The sequence below is a fragment of the Podarcis muralis genome, chromosome 5 (genome assembly GCF_964188315.1).
Source record: "Podarcis muralis chromosome 5, rPodMur119.hap1.1, whole genome shotgun sequence".
Lineage (NCBI taxonomy): Eukaryota > Metazoa > Chordata > Lepidosauria > Squamata > Lacertidae > Podarcis > Podarcis muralis.
The window spans coordinates 57,526,074-57,550,077 of record NC_135659.1 but is presented as its reverse complement, the minus strand read 5'-3'; the positions used below and the strand labels follow the sequence as shown (position 1 = coordinate 57,550,077).

Here is a 24,004-nt window from a genome sequence, read left to right as displayed (position 1 = left end):
TAGACATGACCATTAATTCCAATGGGCCTACTACAAGTAAAAGTTAGTTGATTGCAACCCTAACTTTGATAATAATCACAGAAGTGTAGAAAAAAATATCTGGGTCTTCTAAGATATTAAAATGTTTGAAGAAACTTCCTCCACCATAACAGCCCCTCAGAGGGAAACAATACACTTACCTTAGAAGACGAACTTTGCTTCTCCAGAAGTTCCTCCTCTTCATCAGGGGGAGGCTTGGCAGGAGGCGGCGGACGCTCTCTCTACAGTACAGAAAACCACTGTCAGTATCCTGTGCCAAATTCATTCCCAACTTTCAGATCTTTTTGGAAGCAGCAGGTATGCCCTGGAAGAACTGACCTTGCCTCCCTTAATACCTCTGTTGATGGCAATTTAATGTTTTAAAATAATGATCTCATTATGTGTTACAGTTCATAACTAGACGGGCTAGAGAGAATTTGCTAATGTTTGATGATATGGCAGTGCTTTGCAAAACACAGAGCTTCACTGCGGGGGCACTGTGATGTACTATCTGCCTGGCACCTATCTTTTCTGTTGTGGCACCACCCTGTGGAACCACTTCCCCTCATAAATCAGGCAAGTGGCAACCGTGATGTGTTTCTACCGCTTGCTGAAAGCTTATTTACTCACTCAGGCCTTTGGGGCACATTTATCCGACTCACTGCGTTTTAGCTGGTTATGCTTGCTACTGTATCTTTCATACTTTATTGTCTTGATTTTAAATGGTTTTAAATGACCATTATGCACTCACACAAACGTATAATATTAGGCAGTATATAAGTGGTTTTAAATAAAATAAGTAAAATATCTGTCTTTGCATTAGTGCCACCAGAGAGATTTTGCATGCACTTTGCACTATCTAATGATTGACTTAGATAGCTAGTTTCAGGCAACCAATATTGGATATACTAAATTTCACAAGTACATGGAAAGTTGGCATGGAAATAATGCTCTGGGCACCTTCCTTAAATTCTGCTTCATTAACATCCTAAAACTTCATTATGTTTCTAAAAACCACACCAGTAGACATTAATGCCAGGGTGGGCCAGAAATGAGCATAGAACCTGAGTCAGCAGGGGCGGAGGGAGGGGGGCAGTGGGGGGCAGACCGCCCCGGGTGTCTTCGCTGAGGGGGGTGACATTTGGCAGTCAGACAGGCGGCACACCAAATGTCCGCCATCGGCGGCTCACTCTGCCCCTGGCTGCAGGGTGCACGCATTGCTCCATGCACCCGAGCAGCTATCCCGTGCCTGGGAGGGCACCCTCCACGCCCCGCCCCCCTTGGAAGTGTGCCCGCCCTGGGCAGCGAGGGCATATGCTCTGCTGCTGTGAGTCAGGCAAGGTTATAGATCGACATGCACACACCGAATTAAGACACTATAAGGAAGGCACCCAACAAGCAAGCTGCCTAAAATGCCAGAAGATGTGGTTCTTCCTTGGTCTGTATAAAAGGCTTCCTGATCAGGATTGATCACTAGTATGAGTAACAAGAACACGCTGTTGCAGTGTTCCCTGTTATAGGCCCATCTTCATCTAACTGCCGTGCTTTGTGTCCATCTCATGTTCTTCTTGCCCCAGATATAAGATGAGCCTGTCTGACACAAAGACTGCCCATGCAAAACCAATCTATGTTCAAGTTTAGTTCACTGTGTGGTTTTGCATTCATTTGTATGCTTATGATATGGAGTAATCAATCTTTGCTTTATTAGTAGATTCCAGACTGCACTAGGCTATAGTGCTATTCTTCTCAGTTAGCTGTTAGCTTTTGTCTGTTTTTCTCTGCTCCAGTATTGCTCAATGTGTATTTCTACAGTTTTCTATGAAGCTATTAAGTAATGAAGGCAAGGTAGCATGCTTCCAATACACAACACTATCTGCTCCACAGTCCGTACAGACCTTGAGATACTAGATCCAGCAGACGCAGATCCTTTTAGGCAAGACTGCTTTCAGGAAAGCTATATAATCATACTGAAGCTATATAATTATCCTGTAAAGCCCCCAAGCTCCCCCTACTGGATTGCATCTACAAATTCTGTAAATAATTGATTTGCTCCCAAACTAAAATCACGAACTAACAATGTGACAGAGAAGCCTGGCATTCAACATTCTTTGGATGGAGGAAAGCTGGATGGAAAACAAAAATATTTAAATGAAGGTCATGCTCTGCACAAGCTTCTTTCCTTGTAACTCAGTGAACAACCTGAGGTAGCAGGAGCAACATGAAGAGATTCATTACAGTGAACACATTCAACAGCCAAATATACTGGTGTAGAATTTCACCAAAATCCGGATAGCCATCACATCATGAAGTTATAATGCTCAAGAGCTGTGGGAGAACATCACGCGTAGCACATGCAGCAGGGAGTGGCTTCCAATTGCTCAGTAAGCAAAGCCTGTTGCAATTATTTAATATTATGGTCAAACTGTACAGCTAGGCTATCAACTTACTGCAAGTGTGGAGAGTGCACAGGCCTGGAGATATATCCCAGACTACTTTCCATAAAAAGGAAACAGACAACACACATCAGGTTACATACAGGCCTCACTCCTGTCACTTTAACACTGGTCATCTCCGCTTCCCTATTCACTGAATCTCTGTCTGAAGATCTTCCACTGGCAAGGCTGTCTAAAGAATGGCAGGATGTTGCATTGTACAAGGCTTCATATGGACACTCGTCTGGCTTTCCATCAAAATCTATGATCAGCTCTGTCACTGCTTTCTCCACATTGCCTAGAGGAAACAGAAATTGATAATTAATAATAATAATAAATAATACATTTTTATTTATACTCTGCTCTTCCCAGTTCAGAAAACTGGGCTCAGGGCAGCTAACAACAAATTTAAAACACTTAATTGTGATACAACAAAAAACATAAACTACAGTATAAAAGTGTGAATAAATTCAAAGTTCAAAGAACAATTTAGGGGAAGATCCATCCAATGAACATTAGATTATCACCAGGGCTAGCTGGCTAAATTAGGGTCAGCGAGGAAGCCAAGGGAGAATTAGCTGTGGGATTCCAGAGTGGGTAATCTTCATAAAAAGGGGAGGGGGAGGGAAGGGGAATAAAAGATCAAGTTAAATTCAAATTGAAAGCCAGGCGGAATATCTCTGTCTTACTGGCCCTGCGGAAGGAGGTTAAATCCTGAAGGGCCCTGGTCTCATGGGACAGAGCATTCCACCAGGTCAGAGCCATCACTGAGAAGGCCCTTGCCCAGGTGGAAGATAATCTGATTTCCTTAGGCCCGGGACCTCTAAACTATGATTATTCATGGACCTTAAGGTTCTCTGCAGGGCATACCAGGAGAGGCGGTCCCATAAATATGAGGGCCCTAAGCCACAAATAATCAACAACAGTTGTAGTCATCCCATGCTGACGCACAACTGGAAAAGGTCCAGGGACACTGGGATTTGAAAAGGCCCAGAAAACATACAAAATATAGGGACACCAGATTGCAGAAATTAAACAGAAAGAACATTAGATCTGATGAAGGGAGAAGGGAATAAAAGAGAAGCAAGGATAATATCATTGGGCAGTAAGCAACAGTGTACTAAATGACTGTGCCAGACAAGCAAACATGGGTGCAATATCACATTCAGTGAAATAGCCACCTGCACAAATTTAACTTAACTGTCTTCTCTTATTCCCTTGCCATGCAGATTAACAAAAATTCAGCCTCTTGGGTTCTAATCTTTCTTTATATCAACTATTCAACAAATAAAGCAATACTGGTGGTGGGTGCTAAAAACCATCCTTCTTGGATTTATAGGTACCGCCCAAAAAATCTGTACAAACATTAATAGTCAGACTGTAGAAAATAGCATGCTTACAAATAATCACAACAACCTAAAATTACTTCAGTACTTGTTGTAGTATGAGACATGCTTCTCATACACCCTGCAAGAGCATGTGTTATAATAGGTACTGACTACAACTAAAGTTTTCCTTTCCACCCAATTTCTTACCCTGGGGGACACGAACTGAGGTTTCAGTAGAGGTAGCTGATGCTGGCGGTGTCTTGTCTTCTGCTTTTGCAATCTTCTTCCCTGTTGTGCAATCTGAAAAAATAAAAAGGGCAAGTCAGCTGTAGAAACGAAGAATATGTAGAAGCAGCAGTGGTAGATGTCTTACAGAGAACATACCAGCTTACTTTTAATTTATTCAGAACTGACAAATTTAATATGTGCTCATAATACTTGGATGCTACAAATTTGACAAAAAGTCAAATAGTACTAAGCCTATTATGTCTAGAAACAAATGCTTCGATTGGCCTTGCTTTCTCATTGATGGCATAAGTTAATGATGCCAATTCCACCAACAGCACGTCAAGAGCCAATTACAAGGTGTCTTATAGTCATCCGCATCTGAAATTGGATAAGGAAAACTGAAGCGCTAAATAATCAAATTCAACACTCATCATACACCACACACACTTTTACTAGAAGTCAGTTTTCACACCCGCATTAGAGTTCACTAAACAACCCAAAACTTTATAAGTTGCTTCAGTTAGTCTAAGTCACCACACTTTGTGCATGTGTACAATAATATTAGGTGGAATTCAATGTCACACTCTTTCAATCGTTTCCTCTGTGCAAGCAATGCAGCTTGCCAGCTGGAATGAGAACTCCTCTCCTCTACTCACACACTGCTCTAAGGGTTCTCCCAACTCCTGCCAGAGCCAAATTTGGGGTGGGGGGATGAGGAGGGGGAGTGGAAGCCCTGTTGCACAGGTGACTTACCTTCAATGAGAGCTGCTATTTGTTGGCTTTTCTGAGATGGAAGCTCCCTCACAATCTCCAAAGCAGTCAGGCCTCTGTTATCTTTTATATTCACATCAATGCCTTAAGACATATATAGAAAGGGTTACAATTTATTTTTCATTAAAATGTGGCTTTATACACAGTCTATCATTAAAAAAAGTCATGGTCAAATTGTGAACTGCAAAACAGAACACTTAAAAGATGTACAAGCATCCGGGTCAGATGTCTGACGCAGATAAAACATTTTCATACTCAAACCCTGATATAAACATCAAGAAAAGTCCAGGGCTGGTGTAATCTCTTCCTCCCCTCTTTCATGTGCATTCTGCCTTCCTTCCAAGGCTTGCTTTAACCATAGTTTAGTATTGCTGCGCTGATGCATAAAGCAATTCAGGAATCCTAAAGTCGTGTAAAGGCTTTCCATTTTATATTTTTTAAAAAATCTGATCCTGGCAAACCTTAAATGTAATTAATCCCTGATGTAAATTTGGCACTCAACTGTGGTGAAAGCAAACTGTGGGGAGAATTTGTAGCGCACAAATTCTTGACCTCTAAATAATGATTATGGCTGCATTATATTGCTTAATATAAGGCTTCTTACATAAATAACCAAACCAAACAGAATCAGGGACACTTTAAAGATTAACAATTTTATTATGGAATAAATTTATACCACGATAATATTATTCATCTTTGCTATTTTTGCTATGACATGAATACAACTATTATTCTGGAATAGAAAAAAAAATCTCTGTCCTATTGCAGAATTTCTGAATCTGCTGAGAACACAGTCCCAATTATTCCAGCCTTGTGCTATGTCCAGACAAAGCTATGCAAATAGTCTTTCTGATGGCCAGACCAAAATTATAAAATTCCCTTCCTTGAAGACATATAACAACCCCCAAACCAGTTTGGGAAGTATAGCAAGACATTCTCTCTTTGGACTGATTTGTGGTGTCTATGATAGTTAGATATGAAGTTTTAGTAAGTTCTATTTAGCTTTTATTAACATTGATGCTTGGGTATGGAACATAACTTTTAAAAGGCTGATGGAGGGAAAGACCTTCAGAGGCCTAAATACAGCTTATATTGCAGGATGTTTGCAATGAAAGAAAAAAAAATATTCCCCAAACATTCACTACAGTCTAAAGATCACAGTACAACTGATACATCATTTTAGCAGAAAGATTCTCACCCGCAGCTAGCAGTATCTGTACTACATCTGTTTTGCCAAATAAAGCAGCTTCGTGCAAAGCACTGCCTTTTTCCGTCTGTAAATCAAACACAGCATGAATCCAAGTTGTGAATGCAATCAGAGAACATTGAAGGCAATACTTGCACATACGCAAGGACTCATTTCACAAACAAAAGCCAGCTGCTACAGCTCATCCACAACTAGAAAAAAAATTCCCCAAGCTTCTTTACCAGTACTGAGATTCTAGTGTTTAAGGCAGCTTCTTCAAAATTACGAGTAATCACTTTGAACCACATCAATCAGAAACTACTTAACCTCTAATCCACACCAGAAGCTACTTCACCTCTAATTCAGTCTTAAGAATCTTGTGTGTTTCCCTTTGTGAAAGGAGCAGTAACACAGAAAGGTTGGGGAATTAGTTGAAAATGTAGCCGCTTCTGTAAACTTGCTATGGGGGCATGCTTGCCAGAGAGATCACAGCAGTCTGGAACTGAACCTGCAGGTCAACCCCTGTAATCCTCAAGGCATTTCCAAAGGAGAGCTCTGATTAGGTTTCATTTAACTTAGTACCTCTCCCAAGAGAGTTAATGCCAATATCCGATACCCAGAACATTACTTCAATATTAAATTCACAAAACTCCCCAACAAAGTACCTGGTAATTGTTATCCATGCCAGCATCCAGGAGAACATGAACTACAGCTTTATGGCCGTTCCTAGCAGCCAGATGCAAAGGTGTGTGTTTCTTAGTATTGCAGCTTAAAAGATTGGGATGAGCATTGAGCAACATTTTCACAACTTCTAATCTCCCGTAGAGTGCAGCCAAGTCAAGAGGAGTCTCAAACTTGTTATTGCGCATAGTAGGGTCAGTCAACTCCTCCAGAAGAACCTTCACCACTTCTGTATGGCCATACTGAGCTGCACAGTGCAGTGCCGTCTCATTGTCGTTATTCTGAGATTACACAAATACAAAAACCATTAGGACTCGGATTAAGAGATAATGTTACCATCTCTAAAATACCAACTCATAGGCAGTCATTGATTTAAATATAACTATAATAAAATGGTTTGATCAAATTCTTTCCTAAGGTTTATGCAGTACCGCATTGATAAAAGAACGAAGCAATACAGGCATCTGGCAAGATAGAAGTCAACAGTGCACAGCTCAATAGGTCATTGTGAGAGAAATAGTAATGCTTCCAGAATTCTCCCCTTGTATTTATCTTTACTTCATCAATGTTGCAATCAAAGTGTGTCAACTTTGCGTATTTATCCAGATTTCAAAAACATAATTTTAATGCACAATGCAATGGCTGCAAATTCCCTTGCTTATACAGTGGAACCTCAGGTTGCGAACGTGATCCATGCGGGAGGCATGTTCGCAACCCGCAGCGGCGCATCTGCGTACGTGCGGGTTGCGATTTAGCGCTTCTGTGCATGTGCTGAAACCTGGAAGTAACCGATTCTGGTACTTCTGGGTTCGCCACAGTGTGCAACCCAAAAACGCGTAACCTGAAGCGTCTGTAACCCGAGGTACCACTGTACTTTTGTTTATAAAAGTCTATAGAACTTGCCTGCAGTTAATTTAACTTGTATTACTACTACTACTTCTTTTTAGCAAAAGAAGCTTATTGTGATCCATATGTAACTAGCTGAGCTGAGTGGGTTAACCTGAGCTTGCTTCTATCAGAAATGCTCCAATTTAACAAAAATACACTAATACGTACTAGAATTTTGAAAGCTGGGCAGTTTTGCACTGGACTAGGTGTAATATAGAGTACTTCATAGTTTAATCCTGCATGCTATGTTTTGCTGTAGTATGTTGGACCACATGAAAGCATGGCAAAAATGGCTAAGATAGAAAGAATCTCAGATCTACATTCAGGAGCTCATTATTTAATAGCATGCTGCAAACAAAAAGGAAATTAATACGAACAGTGACACGTATGCAAAAACTCTGAAAAACTAGGGGCGGGGGTGAGTACAAGTGCTCATGAATTGCAAAGTAACAGCCCAAGCTGAGGAATTGCTGGGGGGGGGGGGGAGAGATTTATAGCAAAGGTGAAACTAGATGAGGTAATGCAACATTAAGAGCAAGCACAGAAATTCACAAGGAATAAAGAGAGAGGGCATATGGCTCAGGGTTTATAATTAAGATGTAGCACTTAAGAGCAGACACCAAAGAATCTTGACGTATTCTGACAGAACATTACATATGAATCATATATCATGTGCCACAGGAGTCAACAACACCAGGAAAATAAATCAAAAGTGCTGGCTTCATCCTATTCTGCATACTTTACAGCATCTAGTATTATGCAGAGGTGATTGTAGTCTTTCCCCTCCATGTTAATATCTAGTTAACGTTAATATTAATTGAAGAGACAAGAAGATACTAAGAAAAGAAGATGTGTATGATTAATATTTAAGGCAGCTACATTATCCTATTTTAATCTGTTTTTAATCAATAGACGATTTACATTTAAATTTGCATATAAACAATATGAGAATATAGGTTCATCTGAGATGCACATAAGCATTTATAATTTAAAAAGGAGCTCCCATTAGATTTTTAAGCCTCTGGAAAGCAGCTATATTATGTTTTCCGCTCCAGCTCAATATCTGGTTCTGAAGGAATTTTTATAATAAATATGAAGTTACCACTCCTTAAGAGGCCAATCCTTTCCTCACACCCCAAAACCATAAGGACACTTAACTTTCAGCCTCACAGATCAGCTAGAGCTGATTAATGCAGAAAAATGAATAATTTTTCGGATGGAATTAAAGCATTATCTTCTCATGTCAGAGAGCCTCAGGTTCAAAGAACTTCAGAAATTTCTTGTAAGGAGCTGCGAAAAAATGATGGCTCTAGTATATTCCCGGTTGCCTGAGTTGCCAAAAGCAATTTCTTCCTGTTCCTGCTCCCCATAAAAGTAAAAGGTTGGGGAATGTCTTTCATTTGAATGCATCTATTTGTTAAAAAGTATTTCAACACCAGTTAATATTTAAGAATTCCAAAGCAGTATACAAAAATACAGCATAAAAACAATAAAGCACTATCATTTTAAGAAGGCAAAATTAAAAATGTTTGGTTTTCCAAAAGCAGTTAATGTGCTTCTTCATCAAACGTACTTACGAAGCTAAATATTTTCCAATCACAAACATTTTTTTAAGACACCCCCCGAAGAAATTTGAAAAAATTAACTTTAACCCTCTAAAATGACATGCCCTGAGGATGACTACATCTCTACAATCTCCTGCTAGACATCTAGTTTAGTTAACTACTACTGATATCAGCTTACATCTAGAGTCACTGTCGTTCATATTAATGGTATATAAGAAGGAGGAGGAGGAGTTTGGATTTGATATCCCGCTTTATCACTACCCTAAGGAGTCTCAAAGTGGCTAACATTCTCCTTTCCCTTCCTCCCCCACAACAAACATTCTGTGATGTGAGTGGGGCTGAGAGACTTCAGAGAAGTGAGACTAGCCCAAGGTCACCCAGCAGCTGCATGTGGAAGAGCGGAGATGCGAACCCAGTTCCCCAGATTACAAGACTACCGCTCTTAACCACTACACCACACTACAGTCAGCTGAAAATGCATATAACATGTATAGATAAATCCTGTTTATTTATTGTTATGGACATGAATGTCTCCACTGATTACAGGGCAAAGAAAGGCTCTTTAGCACTGCAGATCCTGGAGTACTGGAACCCCAACATTTCATGCACTGTTGCATCCTCTTCAATAGCCCTACTGAGGTGAACTGTTCATGCATTTTATCAACAATATAATGCTCCTCTTTCTCTACCTTCTGGCTGCTACTGCCTGTGTGTTTCTTGCAAGATCAAGTTATGAGCCTGATCTCTACCCCAGCTTATCCCAGGCCACTGCATGAAACCTTGGAGAGTTAGTTCTTCCCTTTCCTGAGGCTTTCTCTACTTGTAGCTTCCTATCCTTGGAGAAATGAGGGTGAATAATCATTTCAAGCCTTAATGCTGCTGGAAATTAGAGAATTTATGTAAAGGACTGTGTTCCTTGCAGCAGATAACAAGTTTTGACCCCTATGGGTTTTGGAAAGCCTGAATACAGAATTTACCGTATTTTTTGCACCATAACACTCACTTTTTTCCTCCTAGAAAGTAAGGGGAAATGTCTGTGCGTGTTATGGAGGAAATGCCTACGGGTGGCATGCCTACGGATTTTCCTCCTCTAAAAACTACGTGCGTGTTATGGTCGGGTGCGTGTTATAGAGCGAAAAATACGGTAATACATTCAGATTTTCTGCCTTTAAGGAACCTGCTAAAACCTTTGACTATAGTAAATAGTCTTGCAGTATTAAGAGTAAATGTTTGCAAGTCTTAAAAAAACACCATTCTATCATATTGTATATTTTTTAAAAATCTAGAGATCAGTCTTGCTATTTTCAAATGAGACATGTGCAACAAGTGAACATGCTGAGCAGCAAGAAAGGAGAGATCTGAAGTAGGTTCTCTACATATTAAAACACCAACACACTAAAGGTATGTAGATGGGTAACTTATTCTTTAAAATTATCTCCCCCACTCACCTGGCAGGTCAGGACTGTGCATACATGTACCCTTTATACTGCCTCTGATTACTGGCAGCAGATAGCATGCAGACACAAGCCACTGTGCCAAGTGGGTTGTTTTCCTTGGGCCTGACAGGTATAGCAGTTGGGAGAGAGTATGTATTATTGGAGCCCAACTCTTCCCATGCTCTGGAGACATGCCAAACAGACCACTTCTGGCTTGAGCAATGGGCTGCAACAGGCAGCCACAAAGTTCATGATCCGAGGTGCACTTAGACTGACACATGAGAAAATTTGTTTCAACGAACATTTCCCTTGCTAGATCAGAAATAACTAAATTGAATGCCCATCCAATGCACATTCAAGTGTGCACTCCACTGAAAGCAATGTAATGTTGACTGGCAACCTCCAGATATCAAATGCATCTGATTTAAGATCATAATTACTAATCCGACAAGTGATACGCATACAGAAGCAGGTTCTCCTTACTTGCACTGGGACAAGGAAGTGTGGGTTGGGGATGAAAAGGGAAGCGGGAAACTGGGGGGTGGGAATAATAATGTTTGCTCTGCTTCTTGTCCTGTTCCAGTCCCACCCACCCCCAAACCTGCACCAAGGGATTCACATGTAAAAACGCCGTGGCTTGCCATATAGCAGACTGGAGCAAAGAAAAAAAAGACACAACCCTCTATTTGTCAGGGGCCTACATTTGTACTTTATAACATTCAAGATCGAACATTACATTGTGTATGTGGAGGGGGTCAAAATAAGTCACTGAAGTATTTTTCAAATGGAGAAAATATGTTTTGAAGTTTTTTCTCCTTGACATATGAATGGACTTGTTGCAAGTCCCACCAGAAGGAAGCAAAAAGCAAGAAGAAGAAAATCAACCTGACTGAAGCAAGCTTTCACTGTATGACAACCTACTGTACAACTGAAAGCACTACTGATGGGCATACAAAATGGTATACTTCTACTGTTTCTGTATGCATTCTGTGCAGGTTTGTAATAGACTTTTACAGTTTTAGTTTCCCCCCCTGCTCCTACAGAATGCTTAACAAAGGATATTTGTGATAGAGAAATGAAATTACTATTTAAAATTTCCTAATTTATTATACATGTTAAAGAGACCTAGATTAGGTCTGAAATGTCACTTGATTTTAAAAGCACATTAAGTCCTTATTAAAATTTGATTATGTCTAAAAGTTCACTAAGTCATAGGAATGCAAAGTTATGTAAGAACCTAAGAAGAGCCTGCTGCATCAGGCCAATATCCCATCTAGTCCAGCATCCTGTTTTCACAGTGACCAACCAGATGCCTTTCTGAAGCCTGTAAGCAGCACATGAGTGTTAACAGTGCTCTGCTCATCTGCAATTCCCAGTACAGTATCTGGTATTCAGAGGCATACTGCCTCTGTTTCATAGGCATAAGCATATTTGACTCTGAGTAGCCTGCATATGTGAATACTCAATACATCTGCCCTTACCACAAGCACTACCCTTGCTTGAAACTATTTGCCATTTCCTCCCCTCTATCTGGAAAATTTGTCCCACTACATCTCATTTTTAAAATGTAGAAATGATTACGCAAACATCAAAAGTAAATTGTTACACTTTAGAATTGAATACTTTAGAATCCCCCCCCCCCCCGAGAGATTCATTTCCCCATTATAAAATAAAAACTTCATGTAAGTAAAGTTTCTGTACATTGTGTGTTAAGGACTTTTCAGTATGGAGTAAAAATGACTGAGGTGGAACATGATATAGATGAATAAAGTTATGGAATGGAGAAACTGGATTCAAAGAAACTGCCCATTTCTCACAGTACCAAAATTTGTGGTCATCCAATAAAATTCACTAATAATGGGTTCAGGGCTGACAAAAGGAAATAGAATTATGCACAATATATAATTATGGAATCAACCAGCATAACATATGGGGAGACGGAACTTTTAGATGCCTTTTTAAGTGTTCAATTCATGGAAGCTGGATCTATCTATTAACTAGCGGTGAGGAACTGGATCCAGCCAGTGGGCCAAATCTTCATCTCCTCAACCCCCTACAAGTAAAATTTGACAGTTGGGTGGGGCTGTTCACCTGTCAATCAACTCACATCATTATGACGAGGTGACCAGTTTTCACCAACATGGCTTGTAGAGGTCCTGAGCTTAGTGCCCTATAAGTGGTGCCTGCAATCCCCTTTTTGGTCCAGCTACATCTTTTGCCTTATGTGGTCCCTTTAGCATTTGCACTGTTGCTTTTCTGTATCTTATGTAATGATTTTATGACTGTCACTTATCTTAGATGGATATTTAATGATTTCTAATATGAAGCTGCCCCGTATGCCAAATGGGAGGAAGGGCATGATATAAAAAGAACAAGCAAACAAATAAAATGCATCATATCACAAAATTTGTGACTCCATAAACAGCATGGGCATTTACTTTCCATTTAATGGAGAAAAGCAGCTATTCAGTAACCACCAGTCCTTCCATCTGAAAGCCATGGAGACTTGCGTCACATGAGACTTATATTTAGCCTTGTGGATTTTGACATTGCTGTTGTTGTTAAAATTCCCTCAACATATCAAAATTGCCACTTTGGGGGGGTGGGGACCCTAAAGCCTGCTCATACTCAAGGGATCAGTTTCATGATTCTTTGGCTCCTAGCGCTAGACTTCAAGTAAATGATCTTGCTTTGTGTTCTTGCATGTGTCCAGACAGCCAAAACAAAATTCAATTCCACAATTGTCTCTTTGTTCTACATAGATTTAAGTTTTGTGGTGCAAAAGGTGCATAGGCTGTATGACCAAATATTTTGGATTGCACTCTTGGATAGTGTAAATGGGTTGTATCAAATAAAGTTGTTCTGGACTTCCACTTGCGCAACAGAACTGACCCTCCTTCTCCTCTCCTCATGCATCCCTTCAAATCTGCTCTGGAGGGTTGAGGGCATATGGGGAAAGAGGAGGAGAGAAAGTTGCACAAGTAGAACTCCATGAGCTAATGAAACAACGTTGTTGGATGCAACCCAGTGCTCTATTTAGTTGCAAACCAATTTTAATTATTTGAGTAACCAAATATATGAATCACCAAAGAGAAAAGTTGGTTTAAATCCACTGATCTTCTTCCTTAATTATTTAAAATACTGGGATTGTATCCAAATGCTGCCCCTGCAGAAGTAGAAAAGCTTTTGATCCAGAAGGCAACATCCACTAATGGAGGGAAAGCAGATTTTACAAAATTCCCCTCCTTCATGCAGTCCAAGCCCTCTCAACATTTCTTCTAGATGGTTTCCCAACCCTCTAGTCAGGACACCGGGAAACTAGCAAAAAAATGCCTCCCTTCTTCCTCTGTTTGTAGACAATTCCCACGGGAGCAGGAGCACCAGGAAAACCAACTGGCTGATGCAAATATTGGCCACCATGTTCTTCACGATCCCATAATAAAGGCTGTTACATGTATCATAGAGTGCGATATACAATCTTTATGAGTGCCAAGGAAGTGGGGAGCACAGTTTCTGAAGAACCACAATGCCCCCAAATCCTCACTGGTACTTGGCAGGGGCAAAGTCCAAGCAATTTAGTGATGCAATCACCAGAACTTATGCATTATTATTCCTATCACAGTAGGTCATTTACTATACTAATGATTGGGTCATACTGTATTAAAAGCTCTGGTGCATAGTTTACATCCCATATTTCCTGTAATAGGAATCTACTTGCAGTAGTGCCTTCCTATTAATTTCAAACCATCAAATTTTAGTGTATGTAAAGGCATGCAGATGAAGCACAGTAAGGTTTTAGATGGCCCTTCACAGTAGTTGAGTAGGTATAACAGAAGAGCTCAGTCACCCTGGTATTAAAAAACAAAATAGACTGCTTTATATTATTTCTTTGGAGCTTGATTATAACAGTCAATTAAATAGTGTGGTTCAAAATATACTACTGGACTGCATATGCAGTAACCTCAGATCTCCTTCAATGGTTCTCAAAAGTTTTGTTTCGTAAATTATGTTTGTACTTTATAAATGAGGAACTGCTAGAAGCGAGGGTGAGATATAGGCAAGACTGAGACAAAGCAACAGTTAGATGCCACAATGCAAGCAGTGAAGCAAGAAAGGATACATATACACACAGGTATTGTTGTTCTCAGTCAACCATTACCAGAAATATTCTGGAATTCTACAATGTGACCCTCAATCTAGGTTTAGAGTGGTGTGTGGAACAAGCACTCTCACTATTTATCCCTTTCTTATTAAATGTGGGAGCCAATACTGAAACACTGTGAAATCATCTATTGAAATTCTGCATCCCGGCTGGGACCAACCAGCATCCCATCTATAGAATATCAAAGAATGGGAGGAAACCCCTCTAAATATCAAGTAGAATTCCCCCATCCAGACTATCAAAGGCTGCTTAACATAAATTCCACAGTAAATCGTTTGCATTTACAATCATGACCCTCCCCACCTCACAAGCAGGCATCATCAACCAACGAGATGATAATGCACCTAGAAGCACAAAAATACAACGCGGAGAAATGATGTAGTGAAATAGTGGCAGAGAAGTACACACCTTGGCATTGATATAGGGGTCAAAGGGGCCGTACTTTTTGAGTTCTTTGATCTCAAGAGCATTCTACAAAAAGGAGAGGAAAAGAAAACGTGATGATGAAATGGGCAGGATATAGCAACAAAGCAGTGAGTGACTCTGAACGGGAGGAATGACAGAACACGACAATATTTCATTCCAATGAAAAGCAATTAATCACAATGGCCATTCCAGCTGTCAATAACTGCACCATGCACATCATTTTAAAGATAGCATGCAAACGTTACGTGACAATCTTTTATAGTTCACTGTTTAACATTTTTTTGTATGTTTTGTCTCATGCTAGCCACAGATTGCAAGATCATTCACTTTCATATGGCCCCTTCCATTAACCCTAGAGAATGGTGAACAGTGTTATAAACTTAAATGCTGTTGACTGGAAGAAACTAAATGATCACAGCTGTGCTTGAGAACATGATGAGCCCAGCCGAAATTTTAAAAAAAGATTTGCCAACAATATAATCAAAGGCCATTTTAACATACACATTTAGCTATTTTCATATGAAGAATATTACTAATCAGCAATTGAACAGCACTGCCGACTTTCTTTTCAACTAGAGATTGTATTCCTATAATAGACTATTTATGGGAAACATCAGAAAGCTACATGACTTCATAGCTGTTAAACCCCCACAATCATGGAATTTTATCTTTAATTGTGAACAAAGTGTGCTGCCCATCCCATCCTAGCTGCAATGTGGTCCACACTGGCTGAAGTAGTCACTGTGTGGTTCAGCATGGGTGATGCTTTCTATTGGAAGTGAAAATATTTACAAAAGGCATATCCTCAATTACTTTAAGTCTCACCCACAGTGATAAAACACACACACTGTCCACAGTACAGAGTGACCTCCAGCCAGGCCGCAGTAACAGCACCTGATAAAAAAGAACTCCACGACATTCCCAGTACTTCAGTTTCTTTGAACACTAGTACCTTTTTAATTTGATGCTATCTTAGTTGCAAGAAATCTGAAGAAAATTTGTCAACCAGTTATAATTCAATAGTATTAGAATACAAATACCCCAAAGACCAGTGTTCCACACAAAAACTAGAACAGGAAAAAACCTCGATTCTCTGCAGTAGTCAGACTAAACTAACCAACATATATATTTAATTTTCATTGTGTGTTCAGTGGGGGTGTAAAGGACATTTGGATTTTTAATAGGAATTTTGTAATTCTGCTAGCTTCTCCAGAATAAATATAAGTTGTATGGAGCAATTTTTTAAAAAGAAGATGCAAGTCAATCAGAATGCAATTTTTAAAATTGGGGCAAGTACATATTCCCCTCTCACTTGAGTAGAATCACTGCTCTTTAGTAGGTTAATAATGAATAAGTGAAAGCTTTACTATAATGAACTTCACAATATTAGCTTGCCAAGCACAAGTACTAGAACAAACTAAGCGCAGCTACAAAAACATGACTAAAGGAGACTAAGGTTACTTTAATTGGCTCCAACACAGAAAGGAACTGGTACATCAACTACACCAAGTTTCAAATTACCCAGCAAATGGAAGAAAAGCAATGGTTAACATCCTTCCATCCTGCACATGTTGCAGCTCATGTACTGCTTACTTCCACAGTTTCTAATCAGGTGGCCGGCCAGAAGTGCAGCTTTCAAGACAGGTATTTGTTTTCCTGCGTAGAGATAGTATTTAACATTTAACTCCTTGCCATGCAATAAATCCTGAATAAATCTGAGTCTCATAGATGCTGAGTATCATAGATTCTCACTCTCCTGGAGAATAATCCTAATATTATTAGGTTATTAAAAGCATGAAAATAAGAAACATATTCAGACCTGCTCATTCACTTTAGTGTGAGATGGCCCCTGGTGTATTAGTAGTTTCACTATTTCAGCATCTCCTTTCCAAGCTGCCAAATGAAGAGGATAACAGCCTTTGCAGTCGGCCACGTTGGTTAATGCATCATTCCTTAAAAGAACTTCCACAACATCCCTGTAGGGAGGAGAAATGATGTTGTGAGATATTTAGAGTAAGTCTAGATGAGAGTCAACAATGAAAAGAAAACTGATTTAAGATACATAAACAGAATGATTGAGAATACATTTTATAAGTCAGTCTGAATAGATTCAGCTTTCAAAATATTTTTGGATTCAGGTGTTCAGTTACGGACTGCTTAGAACCACAGAAATGAAAGCAGCCTTGTAGTTCCTTCCACCCAGAGAAAATAAGGCTGCAATCCAAAGCACACTTACTGGAAGAGAGTTAGTAGAGCTTATTGTAGAGGAAGTGGACTGGAATAATTTATTTTAATCACTCAAGCTACACATGAGTGTGCAGGGGGGGTTTGTACTAATCTCTAAAGTTGAGCTAAGGCTCATCCAAGCAACTGAACTCCTAAATGCTCACAACCTAGCTATGCTTGCATCAAAATGGCTTGAACAAGGCTGGTGTTTCACTGCTATAGTATATTTTGAATTTTATTTGTACAATATATGTACACTAAGAGCATAAAATCTACTGTAAGCAGATCAATACTGATCAAGTTAACAGCAAAACATACCAGTATATCAGTGTTTCTCAAACTGAAGGGGGCAGCACTAAAGGAGAACTGTCATACATAACTTATTAGTTACAAAGGTGTAAGTACCATAGCTATAGAATGGAGGGAATTGCTATAGAATCAGAGGTGTCGGCTTCTCCAGAGGATGAGGGTGGGGCCTGATGCAACATCAAACATGGGATGTCACGAGGTGCCAGGGGACAGAGCCCAAACGCCCTCCGAAAATTGAGGGGTCCCCGCCCCCTCAAAGTATCTATCTATCTATCTATCATCTATCTATCTATCTATCTATCTATCTACCTATCTATCTATCTACCTATCTATCTATCTATCATCTATCTATCGGAGTGCCTATGTATAGGATAGAGGGTTGCAAGTGACACCTGTGAGTCCAGTTGTCTCAGAGGGTAGTAAAATGTTTGTTAATGCTGGGGAGGGCACAGGAATTGGGCTGAAAGGTGGAGCAGCGTAGTGGGGCTATAAAGCAGTTAAGTGTAACTAATATAGATACTAAAAGGTTCTGAGGGGTTAAGAACTACAATGACAGAGTTCAGAAAATGGCTTGAGAAGCACTGGATGAAATTTTCAAGTCTGCCATAAGCTCAGCTTTGATAAACTACTCCAGCAAGCAATAGAATATATGCCTATAATGAAGATATCACACAATCTGCATAGCACAACAGTATTTAGGAATGCTGATATAGGCTTCAAGAGTTTGCAAAAGTGCATCAATGGGGTAAATTGTCATTGATATTTGAGCAACGGTTTATTTGTTTTTAACAGTTCAAACTTGAGGAAACATAAATGACATAAAGCAAATGTATTGGCTCTAAACATTACAATTCCATTTTGTGGAACAATCTCTCACCCAACTGGAATCGATATGCAAAGTTTATCAGGAAAAGTAACTGAATCCTGACACCCTCCCCCACCCCTGAAAAAACCCTACTTTGGTATTTGATCTGGAACACGAGAAGCAACAGTATGAAGGTATGAATCAATTTCCTTAGAGCTGCCTTAAGAGTTGTGACTTGTCCTCTCTTTCATACTCTCAGAATTAAAGCCAGAGCATCTTAGGGGTTGAAATATGGGCTGGCATTTAGCGGATGAAGTCAGTGTGAGATATGAATAGCCACTGATTCAATCTTGTTGAGGTTCAGCAGACCAATTCTGTGTGAATTCCTCCAGCCCTCATTTTGATATTGAGAATTAATGTAAACCCCACTCAGGCCTCAGTGGTGATAAACTCAGCAATATAGTACAGCTCACTGCTGTCTCGAAGCAGGTGTAACTTTGGTGATCTATCATCTGCTAGATATGGTGGAGTTCACATGGATCAATAGATATGGTAGAGTTCACATGGATCAATAGGGAAATGGTACATACATTGCCATAGGTTTTAACTTTTAAACTACCAAATTACCCAAATTGTTATTTCACAGATGGGTAGCTTACTTGTGACCATTCAAAGCAGCATGGTGCAATGGAGTATATCCGGTATTGTCAACACAGTTCACATTTGGTCCTCTCCATATGCTGTAAAATAAAAATACGGCATAAAGACATAAGACACATCAAGTTAAGCAAAAAGAAAGGTAAAGCCAGACTGAAGCGAGGTTTCTGCAGATTTTACCATAAAATGGCATACGCTCCAACATGTTGAGTCCCAAAAGCAGGATGCTGGTCTTCTCCGTCTGTGCTCCAGGGCGGGTCATGTGACCCGTGAAAGGTCATGGAGCCAAAAAGAAACACTTTTTCAGGGCCATGCACACCACACCCAAAAACACATGTTTTGGGGTGCTGTGCAAATGCTTTTGGGAGGCAAGATCTCGCATGGTGCCCCCCCAATTGTACTGGTTGCATTGGCTCCCATACATTTCTAGGTCCAGTTCAAAGTGCTGATTTGCCCTTTAATGCCCCAAACAGTTTGGAATCAGGTTTCATGAACATCCTCCTAACCCCACATCAAATGCTTGCTTACAATACTCACAAAATATTTTCTGAAGAAAATAACTGTTTTGTGCCTATCTAGGCTGAGCTAGCTAGCAGACTGGACTGCAGATCATTCCATAGATTTGTAGCCATCCAATAATGAAATTTTGTATATTACTTAGTTTCTCTCAAAGAATATGAAATTACAAGTTCATTAGGTACATTTCTACCCACCTAAACATGCTGGCTGGCTGAATACCATAGGAATATAGTTTAAGAATAAAGCTGAAACAATATTATGTTTTCTTCTAACTTCTTGAATTAAGGACCATGACCATCAAGCATCTTGATTTAGATATAGGACAGGGTTTGTTAACTGAATCCTGTTTTCAGGAGATCAGCACCCTCTATACTTGTCTAATCTCATTTATCTATCGCAGCAGCACCTGGAAGGAACCCTAAAGGAAACTGAACCTTAATTTCAGAGGTTTTTAATGCTTCAGAGTGTGCACCCAATTTCCTGGCTATAAATGTGTTTGCCAGTGAAAGCACCAATACTTTCTCTAAAAGAAAGTAAAGAGTAGTAAGAAAAGAGTAAAGAGCAGAATCCAAAATATGCCATGGTCTAGCCTGAGCTATTTCTTAAAAACGAAGGGAGGCATAAAGGACCTCTTTAAGAAGCTCATTTTATTGCCAGAGCTAATAGGGGAAAATAGTAACATATTTTCTAGTAGTCTAAAGACAGTCAACACACTTAAGGCAACGTGACATGACAAGCACCTACAGCTCCTAATTATAAAGCTAATTCAGATATTACTCAAACTGTGTAACCATTTAATGAAGCTTCACTGCCAATTACACTGTCACACACAATTTGAACTGTTGCCTAAGCATCACTTAATATTCTAGTCTTGAACAGGAAACATTTGGTATGTGTAATGCTCTAATATTATGCTCTCATTTTTCTAGCAGAAAAGAGGCTTTTGATAACTCAAGATTTATTTAGCACTTCAAACGTAACATTGATGCCAAGGAATTTTGAAACAAAGGAGGTAATTAGTTGCCAACACAAGCCGAGTAGGAGGCAGATCTGCCAAAGCGGGGGAGGGAGCGTCCTCTCCATATAAATTGGATTTTTTTTTTTAATTTTTAAAAAATGCACTCTGGAAATAAGGAGCACAAAACAAACACAGTATGCAATTAATCTAAACTGGGTATTTAATCTGGGGCAGTGGGAGAGGGGAGGGGGCTCTTTCCACAAGCCTGAAGTATGCCATCAAGTGAACGCACCTCTATATCGTAAGATACTCCTGGTTACACTCCCTCTGTGCAAGCTCTACTACAGTGGTGCAAAGCAACGATCATCTTCAGATGACATCCCTAGCAGCTACTTCACAGTGCTTTCCATGAAGATAAGAAAAAAAGCCTACTCTAGGAAAGCAGGAGAACGCCTCCCTTTTACAACAAGAAATGAGTTACAATTCCCATCCCAATGCATCCTGGTTCCCTAGATACTAAGTAGGCAGAAGCGACTCAACAAAAGCCACTGCTTAGAAATAAAAACGCCTTGTATTTGACTGGTAGTTCTACACATTTACAAGCCATTATATTAGAGTAGGGGGACTCATTTTCCTATTGGTCATAGATAATGGAAACATACAAAGATAAGCTATTTGACCCAAAGCGTAAATATAAATAGAAGGTAAAAGAAAGGACAGATCATTTGTGCACATCATGCTACAAAGAATAGCTCTAAGGAAGAGAGAAACAAAGTAAAATGCTGCAAAAATAATCAAACATGTTTTGAAGGCGTGCATTTATTTTAACCTAAAACCAATTTAATTATAGCAGCTCTCAGCAATCTCTCCCCCTTACCAGAATATAGCCAAGCAATTTGATCCTATACAGCAGTGAAGTTTACATCCCTCCTGGCAATGGAATAAGTGGTATGTCTGGATAATTTTGCTTTCCTGTAAAAATACTGTACTCTTCAAAGTCAATATCAGGAAAGCCACCTTTCTCAGACTATGCTGCCTCCATGAATGCAAGAACAGGAAAAAAATTCAGATCACTACAGAGGACAAGGATACAGTCCTAGGATGGGCTGTCAAAAGAATATGCTCCAAATTCAGTCTGCTTTTGAAACAGACTGAAAATATATATAATTTATATTTGAAAAAGCATAGTGAATAGGAAGTAGTAGCAATGAAGTGGATGTGCAATTGATTAAAAGGCAAACATAAAATAGTGCCAATAACTCAACATCACATTGGAAGAGAGCAATTAGACACCTGCATTTTCAGGAAACACTTGAGTACAGGACAAATTTCAGATGCAGAAACACAGCCACTACATTGTGCATAAGCACACCATCAAGCAGTGAGCAGAGGCAGCTGACACAAGGGGAATGAGGAGAGGCACAGAGCTTAACACCAGTAAAGTAGTTGTATGTAATTTGAAATTTTGTCACAAATTATATTGAATCCTTTATGTCAAGTATGCTATGGAATCTGTAAGTTTGCAATTCAAAAATATGTTTATGTAGTAAGTTAAAGATCTAAGAAGTATAGGGCTTTGTTTAAATATGCATGTCAACAGTTAGCATTATTTTTTGTAACCAGCTATCGTCAATAGTATAATCCATATAAACAGTTACTTGTAGTATTGAAACTTCCAAAGTTGTTATATTTACCTAGTTATGTGGACAAGAATTAAATACAGTACTTAAGAAAAAACAAGATGGACCAAAGAAGACATTTCTGTAATCAGAATGCACTTCACACAAGATCAGGGGTGTCCAATTTCCATTGAGGTCCTCCAACTGTACATCCACCCACACCCCACATCCTGTTTGGTCTCTCAAGTCTCAGAAGATACTTTTTTGGGGGGTACTGCAGCAGATCTGAGGTGGTGGCAGGAAAGCCCAGCTGTGTAAGCACACATCAGCTCACAATCCTCTGGATCTAAGCATGAAAGATCAACAACAATATAGCTGAACAAGTAACAGCATTACAATGCAGCTTACAACTGATGACAGGTTTTGCAAACTAACTTGCATGTTTTCAATACTTTAAATTTGTATACAGTGCACACAATACAAAGCCCATGCAGGCAACTCATTTGCATGGGGGTTGTGTTCCGGGTCATTTAGAGCGTTGGCGGGGTACGTATAAGCCCGTCCCACCCCCTTCCAGGGCCAAAAATAGTGCATGCGTCAGCGGTTGCACATGCCTCAAACTCGCACAAAATGGGAGTTACCTGTACTTGTAAGACTAATTCTCAGGGTAGAGATCCGTTTTTCGGCAATACGGTTCTGTAAAGCTTCAGAACTGATAGCACTATGGTGACTGTTGTACAATGCAGTTATTGTGTTTGCGAGTCATTTTTATGACTAAGACATCATCATCATCATCATGCACACTATCCCAAACTCAGAGCAGCAAGATACTCCAGGAGTTCCTGTGCTTTACCCAGGGTTAAGTTTCCCTGGAATGAAGTTGTTCTGTGACTATGTTTATACAGAGTTTATAAGATTCCAAAACATTCTATCATGTATACATAAATGAGCTGTAAGAACCTGCACTATCTTGGTTTAAGTTCCCTGATTAATATTCATGCCATTTTAATGCCCTATGTGCACTGGCCAAGCAGAATGTGAGTGCTTACTCACCATGAGGTTCCAGACTGGGTTAAAAATTAAAAAATACAATGTTTAAATCATAAAACAAATATCGCTTAGGAGTTCAAGTATGGGAAAGCACAGCCTTTCCTACAGAGATAGTTGTATGGTGTAGTAAGGCAGGATGTAGCCAGCATCAGAAATTGAGAATGTCTAACACAGAGAGATTAGAGTACACTGCATTTGAAAAGAGCAGCAATCTCAGGTTTCTTAGCTACGATGCTTTGAATTACAAACATATTTTTACAGAAACATAGAACATTGATGCAGTACCTATACGTAATGCACAGTTCGTCTATCATAAGCAGTTCCAGTTTGAATGCCCATGATAACTATTACATGCACAATCAATAATGTTGAATTGATTACCTGAACAAATCAAACAATAGTTGTGTCTGTGACATGAGCATTTGCTCTGCTACTGGAAACATGTGGAGAGATCAATCCTATGAAAGGTGAAGCAATCCTACAAAGGTCCAGAGATGGCACAGTACCCAGTTATGGGTCTCCACCAAGTCCACGAAGAACATATAAATGACTACCTTTATACATTTAATTGTACTGATAGTCAAGTTGTAGTGCAATACAATAATTACACAAACTGAGTCAGAAACAAATACAGCAGCCATCATATCGTCAGCTGCCTTCATAAGATATGTACCACTTCTCATATAGTTAGGCAGTTGGCAAGCTCAAGACAGACATTCAAGAGTTGCAACAGGAAGTTA

The 24,004-nt window shown here is 39.6% G+C and overlaps 1 protein-coding gene across 17 annotated transcripts in view; it reads right to left on the bottom strand.

The window, feature by feature from the left end:
- ANKS1A (ankyrin repeat and sterile alpha motif domain containing 1A) overlaps positions 1–24,004 on the bottom strand; it is a 118,212-nt gene that overhangs the window by 78,386 nt on the left and 15,822 nt on the right. For 8 of the 17 annotated variants that reach the window (XM_077928897.1, XM_077928899.1, XM_077928906.1 and 5 more), the window contains exons 1-10: positions 19,299–19,414; positions 19,121–19,201; positions 16,941–17,097; positions 15,104–15,166; positions 6,629–6,925; positions 5,976–6,051; positions 4,760–4,861; positions 3,986–4,078; positions 2,555–2,748; positions 180–260 (exon numbers count right to left, since the gene is read on the bottom strand). In XM_077928897.1, coding sequence (XP_077785023.1) covers positions 180–260; positions 2,555–2,748; positions 3,986–4,078; positions 4,760–4,861; positions 5,976–6,051; positions 6,629–6,925; positions 15,104–15,166; positions 16,941–17,097; positions 19,121–19,201; positions 19,299–19,399 — 1,245 coding nt within the window. In that variant the 5' untranslated portion in view covers positions 19,400–19,414. Of the gene's footprint in view, positions 1–179; positions 261–2,554; positions 2,749–3,985; positions 4,079–4,759; positions 4,862–5,975; positions 6,052–6,628; positions 6,926–15,103; positions 15,167–16,642; positions 16,778–16,940; positions 17,098–19,120; positions 19,202–19,298; positions 19,415–24,004 lie in introns of those variants that run through there. The other 9 variants (XM_077928900.1, XM_077928911.1, XM_077928903.1 and 6 more) reach the window with 4 other exon arrangements.